We start from the raw sequence: 19851 nt of genomic DNA on the forward strand, positions 1-19851 counted from the left end.
CTACTCCTATTTGAGATTGTTTATTGAATGCACTGAGGACAAATAACATACATTAATATATTAACTTATAGGTGACCATTCCACAAGGAAATCACATTTGGACCTCATACAATGTACTGTACATAACCCAAAGACAGGGGCACGGCTGATGAGAGTTTGGGTCGCCCTTTAGTGAGAAAGGTTGGGAAAATATTCACTTGCATGAAAGGCAATTTCATGATGTTGAGGAGGAATGTGTGTTGATCATGCTATTGCCATGGTTGGAATTTTAATAGAGAAAGAAGGTGGCCAAAGAGATAGACTTTATGGATCTTCTTGACCAGTTAGTTCACTCAGGGTCTTTTCAATGTATTTCTAATCTACAGTGACTGAAGAGCTAATAATTGCATTTCCAACATCAGTAATTAGAGCAATGACATTTAAAACAACAATGAAATATCATTTGGCAGTCAAGTGGTTACGACTCCATGCCTTCATTGCCGAGGCTGTGGGTTTGATTCCTGGTTGGGTGACTAAGATCCTACAAGCCGAGTGGCATGGCCAAAAAAAAAAGAAAGAAATGAAAATAAATTCATCAGAATGGTTGTTATGAGGATGAATTGTAAAAAACTGAAAGGTTCAAATTTCATGTGCTGTGTGTGCTCAGTCACTTCAGTTGTGTCCAACTCTTTGCAACCCAATGGACTATAGCTTGCCAGGCTCCTCTGTCCCTGGGATTCTCCAGGTAAGAATACTAAAGTGGGTAGCTGTTCTCTTCTCCAGAGAAATCTTCCCAACCCAGGGATTGAACCCAGGACTCCCGCATTGCAGGCGGATTCTTTACCAGCTGAGCCACCAGGAATCCATTTACACATACATATATCCCTTCTTTTTTATTATTTTAACTGGTGGCGCAGCAGTAAAGAATCTACCTGCAATGCAGGAAACACAGGAGACATAGGTTTGATCCCTGGGTTAGGAAGATCCCCTGCAGGAGGATATAGTAACCCATTCCAGTATTCTTACCTGGAGAATTCCATGGACAATGAGCCTGGCAAGCTACAGTCCATAGCATTTCAGAGTCGGACACGACTGAGAAATTTTCACACACATAACTGATTCACTTTGTTGTACAGCAGAAACTAACACAACATTGTAAAGCAACTATACTCTGCTAAAAATTAACGTAAAAATAAATAAGTAATTAAGCTTAAAACAGACCAGTGTTGATAATGTACCATAAAGATTTATTATGTATCTGTTTTTAAAGCTACATTTCCTAGACTCTCTTATAGCCAGAGTTCCATATGTGATTCAGTTTGTACAACCAGACACTTGTCAACTGATGTATAAGGGGATGCTGTGCATCCCTGGTGGCTCTGATGGTAAAGAATCTGCCTGCAGTGTGGGAGACCTAGGTTCGATTCCTGGGTTGGGAAGATCCCCTGGAGGAGGGCATGCCAACCCACTCCAATAGCCTTGCCTGCAGAATCCCCATGGACCAAGGAGCCTGGTGGGCTACAGTCCATGGGGGTCACAAAGAGTCAGACATGACTGAGTGACTAAGTACAGCACATGGCAGATTGTGTGGTTGGCAGTTGCCAAATTCTGAACTCCCAGGTCATTGCAAGGCAGAAACACCTTAGCAGCCCTATTCTGTGGTGTGGTTGGGAATTCCTGGAAGCTTAGACATCCCAAGCAATCTATGTGCTATTGATATTATACTTGATACATTTTCCGGTATAAATTATCTAGAATGGAGTGTGCTGTCTACAACTAAGATCTCTGAAAAATACAGGGAATTTACCATTGCCTTTCAAACTTTTCCCAGGTGTTTTACAAGATAAAGAGTTTAAAATTACTTTGGTACTTTGCTAGAGCTGCCGTAACAAAATACCAGAAACTGGGTGACTTAAACAACAAAAATGTATTACCTCATAGTTCTCACAGCTAGATGTCCGAGGTCAATGTACTGGAAGGTTTGGCTCTCCCTGAGAGATATGAGCAAGAATCCGCTGTGCTTCTCTCCCCACTTCTGTTGGTTTATTGACAATCTTAGCATCCCTTTTCTTGTAGATGCATCAGTGTGATCTCCACTTTTGCACTCACGAGGTGTTCTCTCAGTGTGCATGGACACTTATATCTCTATGTCCAAAATTTCTCCTTTTCATAAGGACACCAGTCATATTGGATTCAGTTCAGTTCAGTCACTCAGTTGTGTCCAACTCTTTGCGACCCCATGAACCGCAGCACGCCAGGCCTCCCTGTCCATCACCAACTCCCAGAGTCCACCCAAACCCATGTCCATTGAGTTGGTGATGCCATCCAACCATCTCATCCTCTGTCATCCCCTTCTCTTCCTGCCCTCAATCTTTCCCAGCATCAGAGTCTTTTGGATTAGGCCCACTCTAATGACCTCATTCTAAACTGATTACCTTCATAAAGACCTTGTTTCTATATAAGGTCACATTCTGAAGTGCTGATGGTTAAGGAATCAATATATCTTTGGCGGGGGCCAGGGGGGGCACAATTTCAGTCCATAAAATACAGTTTAACAAACATTATAGTCATTAGTCTCTAGAGTCTGGTGTTTGCACTAAAATTGTGAGGTAACCAAATACTTATTATTACCAAGCTTCACAGTATGAGTGCTAAGTACCAAGTTATAATAATGATAAATACAGTTTGATAGTGTCAACCATAAAACAAGACAGCTTGAAATAACTAAGTTTACTATCCAAACATGCTAACACAGAAAGTAAAAACTGGAATATTTTAATGGTTCTTGCATGCCTTAGAAACACATCAGGCCAGCAGAAGAAATGTAAATGATTATTCAAAGCTACAGAAATTTCAATGTGGGACTTCCTAGCATATTTACTCATGTTTCCATTTCCCATTAATATTAGCAATTGTTAACAAGTTCCATATTTCTTGCTACAAAGCAAATATTGAATTGACCAAAAAGTTCATTTGAGTTCTTCCATAAAATCCCATGGAAAAATCTGAACGAATTTTTGGCCAACCCAGTATATAGCTTTTTACCACTGTCTGTGAAACATGCTAAATCAGTCCATCACATGTCTGCTTAACTGAAATGAAAAGGAATATCTAATAACCATTTTCATTTCAAATTTAATCTTAATTACAGATTATCTGTCAAAGGTAACCAGAAAAAATCTTCATTTTTAATTTGACTTTAGGATTTCTTCACATACAACAGACATCTATAAGTAGTATGGCAAAATCTGGACTCCTAAATAGACTTTGCATTTCTTCAAGAAGTAAAATTTCTCGAAAAGGGAGTGATGTATAATGCAGAAACCAGAAAGATTATCATTTGCAATACTGAGTTTATTTCTAAATAGGCAATTTCAACCAAAGGTCAAAATTAATACTAGTGCCACATTTTTCAAAAACATACTGGTCATTACTCCATCGTAGGTTAGAGGGCAAATGTTTTTAATCGACAGCAACGGTTCACGGAGTCATACTGATCATATCTCTATGCAGGTTCATGTGAGTACACACACACACACACACACACACACATGGGTCTATATTCTTGCGGTCAGAAGTATTAGAGACATAATTGGTCTTTGGCCATGAGTAGGATCATCACTGAAAGGCCCACAAGTGTGTATTGCTCATGTAGGATACACAATCCACTGTATTGTTATACACTTAGACCTACTAAGTACAGTCTAGAGTTAAGCAGATAGGCTTCCCTGGTGGCTCAATGGTAAACAATCTGCCTGCAATACAGGAGACCAAGGTTCAATGCCTGGGTGGGGAAGATCCTCTGGAGGAGGGCATGGCAACCCACTCGAGTATTCCTGCCTGGAGAATTATCACAGTCCACAGAGTCGGACACGACTGAAGTGACTAAGCAGCAGCAGCAGAGATAAGCAGTGTGCAACCTGCACATATGTATGTCGTTGCCCTGATTATGAAAATCAGGAAATGTGTTCACCATTGCTTCCTAACACATCTTCAGCATCTAACAGATTCCTCTGTATATAATACTGACTATAAATGCATGAATAAATATAAATAGAGTAAATAAGACAAATGGATCAGTAATAAAATTAAACTGGATTTCTCTTAGTTTGGTAGTCTTTGTATTTCTGAATGTTTCTTTAGAAATCATTAAAAAAAATACAATGCATGAAAATGTTTCCCCCTCAATAAATGTTTTGTTAACATCGGTATATTCAACATATTCTCTTTAAGAAATGACAATCCCACACAATAAAATTAGAACAAATAGCCTATTTTTATTAAGCACAAATTACTTGGAACATATTATTGATGGAATTCCATGGAGGTAATATGAAAAAAAGATCAATTTCTACCATTTTCTACATAATGAAGTACAGTAAAGTTAGCCCAACATAAAACAAATCTCCATATCAAGGAAGATTAAGACAATAGCCCAGAGACACCTATTGCCAACTCTTTGTTTTTCATTCTAAGTCAAGATCAACATTAAAGGGATTCACCCAAAAGATCACCATATAAATTACACCAATAACGTAAAATCACCATAATCACCGTTTCTTCCCACAATTCACTATAAAATTGCCACTGTAGCAACTTTTCCATCAAAACTGGAAGTCACTTTAGAATTCTATGAATGAATCCTTACCCTCCACCTGCAAAGCGATGCAGCCTTTACCAACCAAAAGAGGCCAAAATATTGGAGAATTATCTCTGAATGGCTCCCAGCATCTCCCTTACATTGCTATGCTTTCTTCAAATAGCTGGACTTTTTAGTAACAAAAACACTTATATTCAAAATGTGTAGAGTAGTTTCAATAGGAGCTGATTGAGGTGAAGACGAACACAGTTTTCTAAAAATTGTGGAAATAAGTATTTGAATCCAAAATCTAATCTGAAATCCTCTGGTCCAATACCCAAACTCTAAGCAATGTATGAGCTCCTTGGGCCTGTGATAATTTGTTCTCTTGCATAAAACTGCTGAAAATCAAAGCCAAAGGCTTTATCAGAAATATAAGTACAGAATGTGGTTTAGAGGTGCTCTGCCCCAATAAATACCATAGTTCGAGACAATAACCACTGAATACCAATATTTCTATTATTTGTGACAAAACAGACTGGTGACCAGCACTAGACCAGAAAGAATGCATTTTTCCCCTAAAACCTGAAGAACAAATTAGAATAAACTTATTTTAATAATCTGCTACAATTAATTTTCTACTTTGTTCATTGTTCAGTCACTATATTGTGTCTCTTTGCAGCCTCATGAACTAAGGCAAGCCAGGCTTCCCTGTCCTTCACTATCCCCCAGAGTTTGCCCAAGTTCAAATCCATAGAATCGGTGATGTCATCCAACCATCTCATCCTCTGTTGCCGCCTGCTCCTCCTGCCCTCAATCTTTCCCTGCACCAGGGTCTCTTCCAATGAGTCAGCTCTTCACATCAGGTGGCCAAAGTATTGGAGATTCAGCTTCAGCATCAGTCCTTCCAATGAATATTCAGGGTTGATTTCCTTTAGGATTGAGTGGTTTGATCTCCTTGCTTCCAAGAGACTCTCAAGAGTCTTCTTCAGCACCACAGTTTGAAAGCATCAATTCGTCAATTGATGCTCAGCCTTCGTTATGGTCCAAGTCTCATATTCATACATGACTACTGGAAAAAACATAGCTTTGACCATATGGACATTTGTTGGCAAAGTGATGTCTCTGCTATTTAACATGCTGTCTAAGTTTTTCAGAGATTTTCTTCCAAGAAGCAAGTGTCTTTTAATTTCATGGCTGCAGTTACCATTCACAGTGACTTTGGAGCCCAAGAAAATAAAATCTGCCACTGCTTCCACTTTTTTCCCACCTATTTGTCATGAAGTCATGGAACCAGATGCAATGATCTTAATTTTTTGAATGTTGACTTTTAAGCCAGTTTTTTTAGTCTCCTCTTTCACCTTCATCAAGTTCCTCAAGTTTCACCCTCATCTTTAGTTCCTCTTCACTTTCTGCCATTAGAGTGGTATCATCTGCATATCTGAGGTTGTTGATATTTCTCCCCCATGAACAGTATGAAAAGGCAAAAAATTTCCTACTTAGGATGTCAATATCTTTTTTTTAATGTCACTAATGATGCTGGGAAAGATTGAGGGCAGGAGGAGAAGGGAATGACAGAGGATGAGATGGTTGGATGGCATCATTGACTTGATGGACATGGGTTTGGGTGGACTCCGGGAGTTGGTGATGGACAGGGAAGCCTGGCGTGCTGCGGTCCATGGGGTCGCAAAGAGTCGGACACGACTGAGCAACTGAACTGAACTGAACTGAATGATAATAGGACCTTTCCAGAGAAATTCTGAACAGGCACTGCTATCCATTTCCTTAAAGAAATAAAAAGAAATTTGGTATCATGAATTGACAATGTAGAGAAATGGAATTAAATAGATATTTTGAGGATCTTAATAAGTGTCACTAACTAGCATATATTGAGCATTTAATTTTACCTGATAGTCTTTTAAGTGTTTTATATGGATTACTACATTTAATGCTCATTATAAACCTATAAGATGAGTAATATTGTTTCTCTCACTTTCCCTTCAGAAGGGAGATTATTTTCCAAGCTCTGAAAACTAAAGCCAAATTTTTCAAGGAATGTGACTAAAAAGTAGAAAATCATTCAGAGAGTTCAAGCTTTTGGCTTTTTGGGAGCGGGGACCAAGAGATTCTAGTACTGTCTCTTTCTAAACACGGTATTCCTCTCCCTAGTCTCCTTGTATCAGAAATTAGACATGTCTATACAAGATGAAAGGAAATAGCATATACTGTGGATTCCATCTATGCTCAAGGGTTTTGTTATTATAACTGGTGCAAGAAATGGAACTAGCACAACTGAATGGTGAAATCACTCACTATTTTGGTGACCTGAAATCAATACTATATATATTTTTTATTCTTTTGTTGTATTTATCTCATTTTCCCTCATGTAAATATGATTTAGTAGTTACAATATGGTAGAAATTGTAGTCCAAGTTTACATTCCAACCGCCGAACAAGCATTAAAATAAGTTTAACTGGTGAATGAAGCTATGTGCTATTATTGCCAGTGAAGTTGACTTGCTTTTATTAACAACTTTGACCTACGGTTAATAAGTAAAATTGATATTGATATATCAATCATGAAACTGTAATACTTCTTCAATGTATTTCAAGATATCTTTTAAAAACTAGAGTAGCGATAACAAAATGAAGTTCACTAGATCCTCACATTTGCAAATGCCTACTAACATTGCCAGATACTTCTTGAGCTTATGTTACACCACAATAGGGCCTGACCGTGTCGGAGGTAGCAGCCACTCCACATTCTAACATGTTTTGAAAAGCAAGTACTCAAAAATGTGGCTGTGGGTAGGCTGCAACTCAGAGCATTTGCCTAATATCTTTCATACATAAAAAAATAAGTCAGCTAATTTTTGATCCCTTATACCTTCTATCCTACCAATCATTTAAATATCAATCGATCAACCAATCAATGTGTGTGTCTCCATGTGTGCATCTCTGTGTGTATGTTTACAGTTGTAACAACTTCATTTACAATATTATCTTAATCAGTCCCAAGTTTTAGTTAACATTTCACCTACTCTCATTCTTTATAGGTGCCCATACGACAGCTTCTAATGTCATTACTCTGCCTCTTACTAACACACCAAATAACCCTCTACAACATAATTCACTACTATATAAAGCTTACTATGATAACTTTAAATGCGAAGTTTCTGACATTCACATTTTCACCCCTTGTTTCAAGCTGGAGCCTCATAATTGCTCAACAAAATAAATACCTTGATAGAATTTCCAGCATCATTGGTTCATTTGTTAACTTGCATTTCCATTCAAAAAAATAAATATTTACTGAGTTCCCAATGTGGTAGTAGCCACTGCATTGAGGGTTGATAAGACAAAAGTGAGACTTGGTGCAAATTCTCATGGAGAAAGTAGGCCAGTGCGGAAAGTCAACATGACAAGAGGTAATCATATGATCCAGCAATCCTACTTCTGGATCTGTTTCCAAAGGAAATGAAAACAGGATGTCTAAAAGACATCTGTGCTCCCATATTTATTGCAGCATTATACACAACAGCCAAATATGGAAACAACCTAAGTGTCTGTCAGCGAATGAATGACTAAAGAAGATGTGGTGTATAAAACAATGGATTATTATTCATCCATAATTAAGAAGGAAAACCTGCCATTTACAAGAAGATGGATGGAACTTGAGGCATTATGCTAGGCTAGGTTAAAGAAAGGTCAGACATAGAAAGAAAAATACTGTATTAAATCATTTATTTGTGGAATCTAAAAAAGCCACACTCATAGGAACAGAGTAGAATGGTTGTTACCAGAAGAATGAGGGGGTGGGAAGAAATAAGGAGATGTTGGTTAAAGGGACCAAACATCCAGTTACCAGTTGAATCAGTTCTGGGAATATAACCCATAGCATTGGGATTATAGATAAAAGTACTGTACTATATACTTGAAAAGTTGCTAAGAGAGTAGATCTTACATGTCCTTGCCACATAAAAAGAAATAGTAATATGTGAGGACATGGAAGTGTTAGCTAACACTACAGTTCAGTTCAGTTCAGTCGCTCAGTCATGTCCAACTCTTTGCGACCCCATAGACTTCAGCAGGCCAGGCCTCCCTGTACATCACCAGCTCCCGGAGTTTACCCAAACTCAAGTCCATTGAGTTGGTGATGCCATCCAACCATCTCATCCTCTGTTGTCCCCCTCACTTCCTGCCTTCAATCTTTCCCAGCATCAGGGTCTTCTCAAAAGGGTCAACTCTTCGCATCAGGTGGCCAAAGTATTAGAGTTTCAGCTTCAGTATCAGTCCTTCCAATGAACACCCAGGACTGATCTCCTTTAGGATGGACTGTTTGGATCTCCTTGCAGTCCAAGGGACTCTCAAGAGTCTTCTCCAAAACCACAGTTCAAAAGCATCAATTCTTCAGCGCTCAGCTTTCTTTATTGTCCAACTCTCACATGTGTACATGACTACTGGAAAAACCATAGCCTTAACTAGATGCACCTTTGTTGGCAAAGTAATGTCTCTGCTTTTGAATATGCTGTCTAGGTTGGTCATAATTTCCTTCCAAGGAATAAGCGTCTTTTAATTTCATGGCTGCACTCACCATCTGCAATGATTTTGGAGCCCCCAAAAATAAAGTCTCTTGCTGTTTCCACTGCTTCCCCATCTACTTCCCATGAAGTGATAGGACTGGATGCCATGATCTTAGTTTTCTGAATGTTGAGCTTTAAGCCAACTTTTTCACTCTCCTCTTTCACTTTCATCAAGAGGCTCTTTGGTTCTTCACTTTCTGCCATAAGGGTGGTGTCATCTGCATATTTGAGGCTAACACTACAGTGGTAATCAAATTGCAATATACAAGTATATCAGTACATTGTAAACTTACAAAATGTTATATGTTAATTATATCTCAACAAAGCTAGGAAAATTAGGACATAATAAGAAAGAAAAAAAGAGACCGTGACAAGTTATAGGAAATACACTGAGTGTACTAGGAAGAAACAGACGTGTAGGCTAAATGCAGAAGGATTATAGCAAGAGGTCACTCAGTAAAACATGATCATGATACCAGGGGTGCACTAAAAAACTCATGAGCCAAAAAATAAATTTTTAAACAGTATAAATCCAGTATAAAATATTTCATATACTTTCTCTTTTGAAAGTGGGATGATCTGAGAGAGTAGCATTTATATTACCATATGTAAAGTAGATAGCCAGTGGGAATTTACTGTATGACCCAGGAAACCCAAAGCTGGTGCTCTATGACAAGCTAGAGGGGTGGCATAGGGATGGAGCTGGGAGGGAGGTTTAAGAAGGAGGGAATATATGTACACCTATGGCCAATTCATGTTGAAGTATGGTAGAAACCATCACAATATTGTGGCATAATTATCCTCCAATTAAAAATAAAATAAAATTTTAAAATATCTAACAAAAAAAAAGAAAATCCAAAATACAACTAACCTCACAGGATAATTAGGTTTTATGACATGCTCCCTTGCAGAAATGAATGATGAGAAGCATGCAGACAATAGGCACAGAGCACCTAGACTCAAGTCAGCAACTAGAGGTTCACCATCACCCTCAGAACTTATCATTTAACTTACCTATGGGAGAAATTTTGAAATCCTGTGAATAAAGTTATTCTCATCTTTAAGTAAGTCCTTGCAAAATCCCCATTGGTATAGTCTCCTATTACTAAAAGAATGTTCTCCATTAGAGAAGCCACCAGCTTCGCCTGCAGGATATAGCTGTTAAATGCTGACAATACTCTGAAGTTAATTTAAAAGAGGTTTTAAAAATGATAACTATAATAAAACACAGGTTGAAGGGTTACCTAAAACACTACTTTCCAATTACTTCAAATTTATAGATATACTTCTAGAATACTTTAAGGATTCAAAAACACCAGAAGCCAATAATCTCAATACCCATCAGGTATTTGATATTTTTTTGAACTTAATTATAGCAAGTATAGAATTCAAAGGCAATAATCAATACTTAGGACCAATAAATTACAAGTAATTAACAAAAGTGATTTCAACTAAAATGCCCTCTTCACTCTGTTACTTTCTAGGAACATATAGTCTACCCAAGGCTATGGTTTTTCCAGTGGTCACGTATGGATGTGAAAGTTGGACTGAGAAGAAAGCTGAGCAGCGAAGAATTAATGCCTTTGAACTGTGGTGTTGGAGAAGACTCTTGAGAGTCCCTTGGACTGCAAGGAGATCCAACCAGTCCATTATAAAGGAGATCAGTCCTGGGTGTTCATTGGAAGGACTGATGTTGAAGCTGAAACTCCAATACTTTGGCCACCTCATGCGAAGAGTCGACTCATTGGAAAAGACTCTGATGCTGGGAGGGTTTGGGGGCAGGAGGAGAAGCGGATGACAGAGGATGAGATGGCTGGATGGCATCACCAACTCGATGGACAAGAGTTTGGGTGAACTCCGGGAGTTGGTGATGGACAGGGAGGCCTGGCGTGTTGCAATTCATGCGGTCGCAAAGAGTCGGACATGACTGAGCGACTGAACTGAACTGAAGAACGTATAAAGCATATTCTATTTTATAAGGTAAAATGAATTTTCTGCAGAAGATTACCTTAACACTGTTTAAATCTGTCAGTCTAGCAAACTGATAGATATTATTTGTTCCCCCAAAAGAGTGGTAAATTGAGTCATATGGTTTATTTTATTTAATTTAAAAATTATCCATGAATGTGGTAGCCTTAATCACTAAAAGTTAACCTTTTCATCAGGTAAAGACATAAAACATATACAGTTGGCTCTTCAATGCAAGATAGGGGCTACCAAGTTCTGCTCAGTGGAAAATCTGCTTACAACTTTATAGTTGGTCCTTGAATTGGAGGTTCTGCATCCTTGGATTCAAACAATCGCAATATGTATCATTTGAAAAAAAAAATCTGCTTATAGATGGACCCTCACAGTTCAAACTCAGTTTGTTTAAGGGTCAATTGAATTTTCCACATTCTTAAAAAAATTAACATAAATTAAGAAATATTAGCTTCATTCATATACAGCTTACTCTACTCATTTTTGCTTACAGAGCTATGTTTTAAATACTCACTAGACATTGAAATATATTTGCCAAATTGATTGCATAAAACAGGTATTACTTTTAAATACTTAAGAGAAAGGGCTTTGCAATAAGACATAACTATTCAAATTCCAGCTCAGTCCTATACCAGTTTCATGACCTAAAGATTTTATTTAACCTCTTTAAATCATGGTTTCCTAACTGAAGTATTAGGAAACTAATGCCAAGCTAAAGGAATATTAAAAAAAAAAAGTAAACAAAGTAATGCCTACAAACATTTATCATAAAATTAGGTACATAGTAAATGTTCTTTTTATTACACATACTATACTTTGAAAAAAATCAACTCTTTTTTAAGCTTACAGGGAAAATGTTCAATATCAATATTTATTTGTAATACTATCTGTGGCAAAGGACATGTATTATACTTTTATCTAGCTGTGCTGTGCTCAGTCACTTCAGTTGTGTCCAACTCTAAAAACTTCAATGTCTTATAGGAAATGGCACTAAATGTATAACTGCATTAAATATATAAAACAAAACAAAGCAAAGATGGCACATAAACCATCTACACAGTATCATCATAACTTTCAAAAATATGTCTGTCATCTTCATAATTTAGAACAGAGGCTAGAAGGAAAGAAGTCATTGTATTAGAAATTACTGGTGATATTTTTAATTTTACTTTTCTTTTACAAAATTCCTAAAACTTCACATATTACTTTCGTTATCAAAAAATAGTTTCCTTTGAACAACAAATTGACAATCACTTTTTTGTTGTTGTTGTTGTTAGCTCATATCTTTATTAACCAATATACAATTACTCGTCTTCTGGTTTGTTGAAACAATAGGTCAGACAACATTTGCCACAATAATGTCTGTCAAAGTGACTGGCCATAAAAACTCCTGCACCACATTCATCTGAGGGACAACTCCTGGCGAAGGCGACTGATTTTGCCATTCTCATCCACCTTATAGTATTTCAGAACAGCCAATTTAACCTTCTTTCTCTTATGCTTGTTCTTCTTGGGAGTCGTGTAAGACTTCTTCTTCCTTTTCTTAGCGCCACCACGAAGTCTCAACACTAGATGAAGAGTGGACTCCTTTTGAATGTTGTAGTCAGACAAAGTACGTCCATCTTCCAGTTGCTTGCCAGCAAAGATCAGTCTTTGCTGGTCAGGAGGAATTCCTTCCTTATCCTGGATCTTGGCCTTTACATTTTCTATTGTATCCGAGGGCTCGACCTCGAGAGTAATGGTCTTCCCCGTCAGGGTCTTCACGAAAATCTGCATCTTGGCGGCGGTTCCACCGCAGATGGCAGATCTGAAAGCGACAATCACTTTTATATTTTAGTCTAATTGACCCAATAACTTATAGCAAGAATAGGTAATAATTGGTGCTAACTTCATACATATTATTTCTTTTTTCCAAAGATATTTTTTTCTTTTTAAATAAGGCATGTGTCCACTCTCTCACACACACATATATCCATATCTTGAGTTCCAGCACTCTAAGTTACAAACGAGAAAGAACTGCCAAATAAGGCTTATAGGGCCATTCTTTTTGCTTCATTATGTGCTTAAAGACTGACCCACACATTAAAGCCAAACACCACTAGTGTTAAGCTAAACCATACACTATTTCAAGAGATCGAGGTTACAGATAGTACTATGCCAAAGATAAAAGTTTAATTCTCTTAAACAGTAGCCAATGCCATCACATGATCACCAAAAGTTTTGCACCCAAGGTTTTCTATCATTTTCAGTCTCCTTATTCCAATTATCTGCATGAAATAAGAATCTTGGTATTTTACAAAGTTATCTGTTCCCCATTGATTCCAAAGTCATTCAGCCGTGTGGTTTCAGAAGAAACTTTCTCATGAAATTATAAAAATACTAGTTAAGTCTCCAGAAGAAAAAGAACCAACTTAAAAAAAATAAGAGGAACAAAGTTATTTTTTCATAAAACAGTGTTTGGTGATAAAAGTAGATGCATTTTTAGACAAAAAAATAATGTACAATTTTAAGGATATGCATCTAAATAGAGTGGTTTTTAAAGATGTTTCTTAGAAAGCTTTTAATGCAACAGGTCTGCTAACATAGGACTAAATAGCTCTTTGAATATTTTCAACTCAACCTAGCTTTCTTCAACCCAACACAGTGAAATAAATCAGAATAGATTTAAGAGACTGGATATAAAAATTCATTAAAGACAATAGAATCCACAGCCCAGATAAGAAATAGCATTGGATCCGAGATCTAGCACTCTTACACATCACAAAAATTAAAAAAAAAAAAAAAAGGAAATCCCAAATTTAAGGAATATCAATTGAACCTAGAGAAATGTATACTTTTATTCCACATATCATTCAACCAACAAAGAATGCAGAACTCAAATACTATAAGAGAAGAGCAATGAATCAATACTACCTTCTTGTAAACACACTGATTATGAGAAACAAAGGATACGTTAACACTCATTCTAATTATGGGTAGTCTACATATCACATTCTAAGCAAATTACCTATTGTCTATGTAATGTAACAAGCTTCCCAGGTGATGCTAGTGGTAAAGACCTCACCTGCCAATGCAGAAGATGTAGGAGACATGGATTTGATCCTTGGGTCAGAAAGATCCCCTGGAGGAGGGTATGTCTACTCACTCCAGTATTCTTGCCTGGAGAATCCTACCAGCAGAGAAGCCTGGCGGGTTATGGTCCATGGGGTCATAAAGAGTTGGACACGACTGAGGTGACTTAGCACACATGCATGAATACAATGCTAACATGAAATATCTTTTTTCTATTCCAAATATTGCTAAAAACAGCCCTAATTACACTTAACAGACATCCCCTCCAAAACAACAGAAAAAAAAAAAAAAAAAAACAGAAAGTACAATAAATCACTGTTTTACTTTAAGAAAAGACAATCCATCTTCAGTATTAGAAGAATAATACAAAATTTCATAGTACTGTATACGTTGCAGAGTCTAAAAGTCTTGATAAAATAATGAGTTATGACTGATAATAGATATAAGTGTCCATGTAGCCAAATTAAGCTGGTATTAAATCTTTAATAACCTGTATATAACCTTGAGCATTAGAAACCAATGACTTGGATACAAGCACTTAAGGAGATATGAATCTAGCTCAGTTTCTGTCAGAAAATATTGCCAAAGTTTCAACTCCTAATGGAGAGTATTAAAACACTTCTTGGCCCTGAATCAGAAAAGGGTTCTGTTGGAGTTGATCCAAAAGAACTAACTGGAGTATGATTGGCAAACCTGGGTGATTTGAACTTGCCCTGAAAAATCCAAGTTCCAGGAAAGAATCTGGTTATTAAGTTGGTAGTTTCAAACTTCTGAAAGTATATTATACTATCACTTAATTGCAAAGCAATTTTGTAATTAACTTTATAATTAAATCAACTATACTTCTGGTGGCTCAGAAAGTAAAGAATCTGCCTGCAATGCAGGAGACCCTAGTTCAATCCCTGGGTCAGGAAGATACCCTGAAGGCAGGCATGGCAATCCACTCCAGTATTCCTGCCTGGAGAATCCCACAGACAGAGGAAGCTGGTGGGCTACAGTCCATAGAGTTGCATAGTGTTGGAGACAATTGAAGCAATTTAGCATAGTACAGCACAGCACAGCATACTTACCAAAAAACAAATTTTAAATTTAATACTGACAAGAAAAAGTCTTTACTATAATTGTAACACCTAACTTTTTAAAGCTCTTAGTATAGGTCAAGCACTAGACTAAGCATTACACATTAATTCTCAAATCCTATAAAATTCATACTATAATAATCTCATTTAAATAGGTGAGAAAACTGAAATAATTTAGTCAGGATTACACATTTGGCAAACAGCAGTGTCTGGGTTACTGAAACATTTGCCACTCTCCTTTCATCTCCATAGAAACTCAGGGGAAAAGTGGAGTGGGAAAAGACAGTGAAGAGTTGAAATTGATATTCAAGTGTATAAACTGCAATTCTATAATTTTGAGCAGTTTCAAACTCCTAAATTCGCATGTAGCTTGAATTTTAAAAGCTGTTAAACTGATTGATACGTGTTATACATTAAATAAATATTTTTGAAAGAATTATATCAAAGGGGAAATAAAAGATAATAAGACCCTGTCTGCCTCTAAAATGGTGGTCAAAGAAGTTCATCCAATGTTGTTGTTTTTATGAATAACACTGACTTTTAAAAATAGAGGCTACTAAACAAGATAACTACACTCTGTATATGTGTGTGCTTAGTCACTTAGTCATGTCTGACTCTTTACAACCCCATGGACTGTAGCCCTCCAGGCTCCTCTGTCTATGGGGATTCTTCAGGCAAGAATACCGGAGTGGGTTGCCATGCCCTCCTCCAGGGAATCTTCCCAACCCAGGGATCAAACCCAGGTCTCCTTCATTGCAGGAGGATTCTTTAGCAGCTGAGCCACCAAGATATACGTAACATTATTACTTATACTAAATATGATGGAAATACAGTGCATTTTCATTAACCAATATTAAATGGAATCCCTTCCAATATAATTTGTGAAATGTGCTTCAAGCTATACAAAGCATAAAATAAATGTATGTATAACAGGGTTTGAGATAAATTTTATATCACAAATAAAAAAATGGCAACTATATTCGGTTGGTCTATAGGAATACTGCTTCAAAAGAGGCATATTTAATCTGGAATTATGTATTTTCCGCAAAAGGATAATCAATGGAAAATGCTATAACTTGCTTCCTTAGATTTCTGAGACTTTTATGAATGAATCTCAGAACTCATTTGTTACATGATTACTCTGCAAGTAGTTATTCATAATATAAATATTTTGTTTCACTTCTAGCTCCAGAACTGAAATATCCTAAATTCCAATCTCTCAAATCATCTTTTGAATTAAATTGGCTGAGTTTCCAATTTCAATATACTATCTCATGAGCATTTTTTCATAATTTAAAGAGAACCTGTATTACTTCTTCATAATCAAAGTAACGGGCATTTTTCAAGTCCCCAAGTTTCTAGGGGAAAAAAACCAAAACTATGAAAGATTCTGAAATGCAAGACCCTTAACCTCAGAGCACTTATGCTTATATCTTCTCTAACTAAAAGTCACTTAAAAAAAGTCAGACGTTATTTCCTCTCATCTTCTGAAGTGCCTGGAAATAAACCCTTATTGAAATGCCATAAATGCTTAGATGTTAAGTGTCAATAAAGGCCCCTTCCTTTGAGTGGCTTTTCTGACTACAGATCCTTTTATTGTGTGACAAATGATACTTTCATATAATAAAGACAATTAGATTTTTATTGAAATGTAATTGATTTACAATATTGTGTTAATTTCAGGTGTAGAGCAAAGTGATTCACTTTTATATATAAATTTTTTTCAAATTATTTACCATTTTGATTATTATGAGATATGGAATACAGTTGCCTGTGCTATAGAGTAAATCCTTGTTGCTTATCTATTGAATGTAGTTTGTTAATCCCACGACTCCAATTTTATGCCTCCTCCCCTCCCCTCTTTAGTAACCGTAATTATTTTTTATATGTCAGAGAGTCTGTTTCTGTTTTGTATACAGTCTTATTTGTATTAAAATTCCACATATAAGTGATATAATATTTATCTTTCTCTAAGACAATTAGCTTTTTATCTAGCACTTCAATGGACACTTTCTTTGCTTTTCTGTTGAGATGGTTTTCTTAGGAAAATCAACACTATTAAAAAAATCTTAGTGTGGGGATTTTGTCACCCTTAACTCCAAGGTTAGTAGAATATACAAACAACGAGCAACTTCCAATAGAGTTGAAAGGAAAGGTCCTTTCCACTTTCCCAGTCAAAACAAAGTGCAAAAATTGCCTGAGTCCCAAACAGTGAGTGACTCAAATAAATAAATACAATGAACGCTGGGCTTATTTCCATCGTTGGCTATCAGGGCTACTCTCCATAACACTACAGGAAAGTTTTCAGTCTTCTTGTATTTTGACAAAGGAAAAAAAAAAAAAAGGCTTGCCAAATGATGCCCCCGCTGCCATCGCAAGTGGCTTTTCATTTGTCCAAACAGCTCTCGGGTTGTGGCCATCCTCACCTTATACACGTCACTGAAAATTGTCTCCGCCCGGGCTCCCCATCCCCCAAGCCCTAGTGATACTTTGTGGAGTTTTTGAACTTCATCCACAGATCGCCCTCGCCACGCCAAGTGCACTACAAAAAGCATCATGCCAGATGCTTTCCAAATCTTCTCTCTTGTTCACTAAGTTCAGAAAAATCACTGCATTTATTCCCCCTGGGAAAGTGAATTCAATCCCTCATTTCGCACTGCAGGTGCCCAGAAAGGAAATACAACCACGCGCGCGCACACACACACACACACACGTGCACGCATACACACCATGTCCCTTCCTAATCTCCAACCCTGACAGCAGCACTCAGACAACCAAAGTCCGTTCCCTCCACCCCACTCCGTCCAAAACACATAACAATTACAGAAGACTACTGGCGCTGGGGAAATTTGAGGTTTATATGGGTCAATGGAAACCTCTTTTCCCCGGACTTTTGAGGCGCTTTGCAGACTTAATCGCCACTTTTCTTGTTGCCCACTACAGAAATCACCCATAATGGGACGCTCCTGCGCGGACCCTTACCACCAGGAGGCCATCGGGGCACGGCGATACCTTGATGCCAACCCTCCCTCTTGAGGGACACCACCGGGACCCACATAAATTGACCCCCAGGAGTACAGCGGAGGCAGAGAGACGGGAGGACTTAAGCACTCAGCCTTGCGCTCGAGTCTCTTCCCAGCCCTGAGTAATAGAAGGACACCCAGCGCCTCCAAGAACTGGGCAGGGCAGGAGGGCAAGATCAATAAAGTTAAGGAAGAGGACTGCCTGGGCACTGCGTGCTCCGAAGCTGTTGAAGAGAGGCGCCGAAAGGGACATAGACGCGAAACCAATGACCCATCGGCCACGTTGGGCTGGGGCGCTCAAGGACACCAGAGCCGCCGGAAGCCGCGGGGGTCGGCTAGGGGGCCGACTAGGGGGCCGGAAGAACTGGGAAACGCGGAAACTTACGGAAGAAGATGTACTCGGTATAGCTGCTCCAGATCTTGTCGTCGCGGTACTGGTTGACGAAGGCGGCGGTGCCCGAGGAGTTACACGCCACCATGTGGAAGCCGGCCTCGGATAGGCGATCGAACGCCTGCTCCAAGTAGGTGAACTTGAGGTAGAAGCGGGACGTGTACTTCTCAGGCGGCCGGTCAGGGTCACGGCTCTCGTTGAGCGTGTCACCGAACACCTCCTTGGCCAGCGCGATGCGTCCGCACACCATGATGCGCGCCACGCGCCGGAACTTGGCGTCCGCCTGGTTGTCTCGCACCGTGGTGTAGGAACCGCGGTAGCCGAGTGTGAGGAAGCCCGAGCGCTTGTCCTGCGCGCTGCCGCCGCTGTGCGCTCCCGGGCCCGAGGGTGCGGCGGCCGCCGCCCCGCGCAGCAGCAGCGCGTCGCTGCTGCCCTGCGAGACGTTGTCCTCCAGATCGCTCTGGCAGCCCTCGTCGTTGAGCGAGTTCTGCTTGGTGACCTTGGGCGACAGCAGCTTGACCAGGTCGGTGAGCTGGAAGTACTCGGCCTCCCGTAGGAGCCGCTCCTTCTCGGGAAAGTGCTCCGGCAGCGCGAGCTGCTTGTCCCGCAGATAATCCAGCACGTACCTGAAAAGGAAGCCGTCCCGGTCGATGAAGAAGCGCGCCCGGCTGTCCCTGGGCAGCTCGCCCCGGCGTCGGGCGCCGCCCCGGGGGCTGGAAGGCGAGAACATACTGGCCAGAGTGCTATCCGGGACGCTGAGCAGCGTCGAGTGCTTGGTCACATAGACCTGGCCCCCTACGTTCAGCTCCACCACCTCGGGGAAGGGCGAGGGCACGCAGGGCCCTGGGGCGGCGGCTGCCGAAGCGCCGGGGGAGCTGGACGAGGAGACCATCTCGCTAATGGGCAGGATGGTGCCGCCGCCGCTGCCTGTGTCCTTCAAAGCCATGGTCCCCCCGCCGCCGGCCAAGTGACCCTGGAGAGCAGCACTTTCTCCTTCCCAAAACCCGTGCCCTGCGCCCCCGGTGGTGTGCGCCTGGTGCGCCCTCGGGCCGGGCGGCACGTTCCTCCGGCCGGGGCGGCCCGGTTCAGGGCTCGGGGCGGCGGCGGCCGCGGCGCCCGGGCTCCATCGGGGAGCGGTGCGCGGGAGAGGAGCTCTGAGGGCGCC

At 39.5% G+C, this 19851-nt stretch overlaps 1 protein-coding gene and 1 pseudogene across 1 annotated transcript in view; both read right to left on the reverse strand.

The window, feature by feature from the left end:
* The window catches only part of KCTD8 (potassium channel tetramerization domain containing 8), a 268714-nt gene extending 249080 nt beyond the window's left edge, over positions 1 to 19634 (reverse strand). Inside the window, exon 1 of the mRNA XM_055588443.1 lies at positions 18681 to 19634. Within this exon, the coding sequence (XP_055444418.1) occupies positions 18681 to 19632 (952 nt within the window). The 5' untranslated portion in view covers positions 19633 to 19634. The remainder of the gene's footprint in view (positions 1 to 18680) is intronic.
* LOC129657819 (ubiquitin-40S ribosomal protein S27a-like) lies at positions 12411 to 18792 on the reverse strand (annotated as a pseudogene).
* Positions 19635 to 19851: the final 217 nt, after the last annotated feature.

The sequence above is a fragment of the Bubalus kerabau genome, chromosome 7 (genome assembly GCF_029407905.1).
Source record: "Bubalus kerabau isolate K-KA32 ecotype Philippines breed swamp buffalo chromosome 7, PCC_UOA_SB_1v2, whole genome shotgun sequence".
Classification (NCBI taxonomy): Eukaryota; Metazoa; Chordata; class Mammalia; order Artiodactyla; family Bovidae; genus Bubalus; species Bubalus kerabau.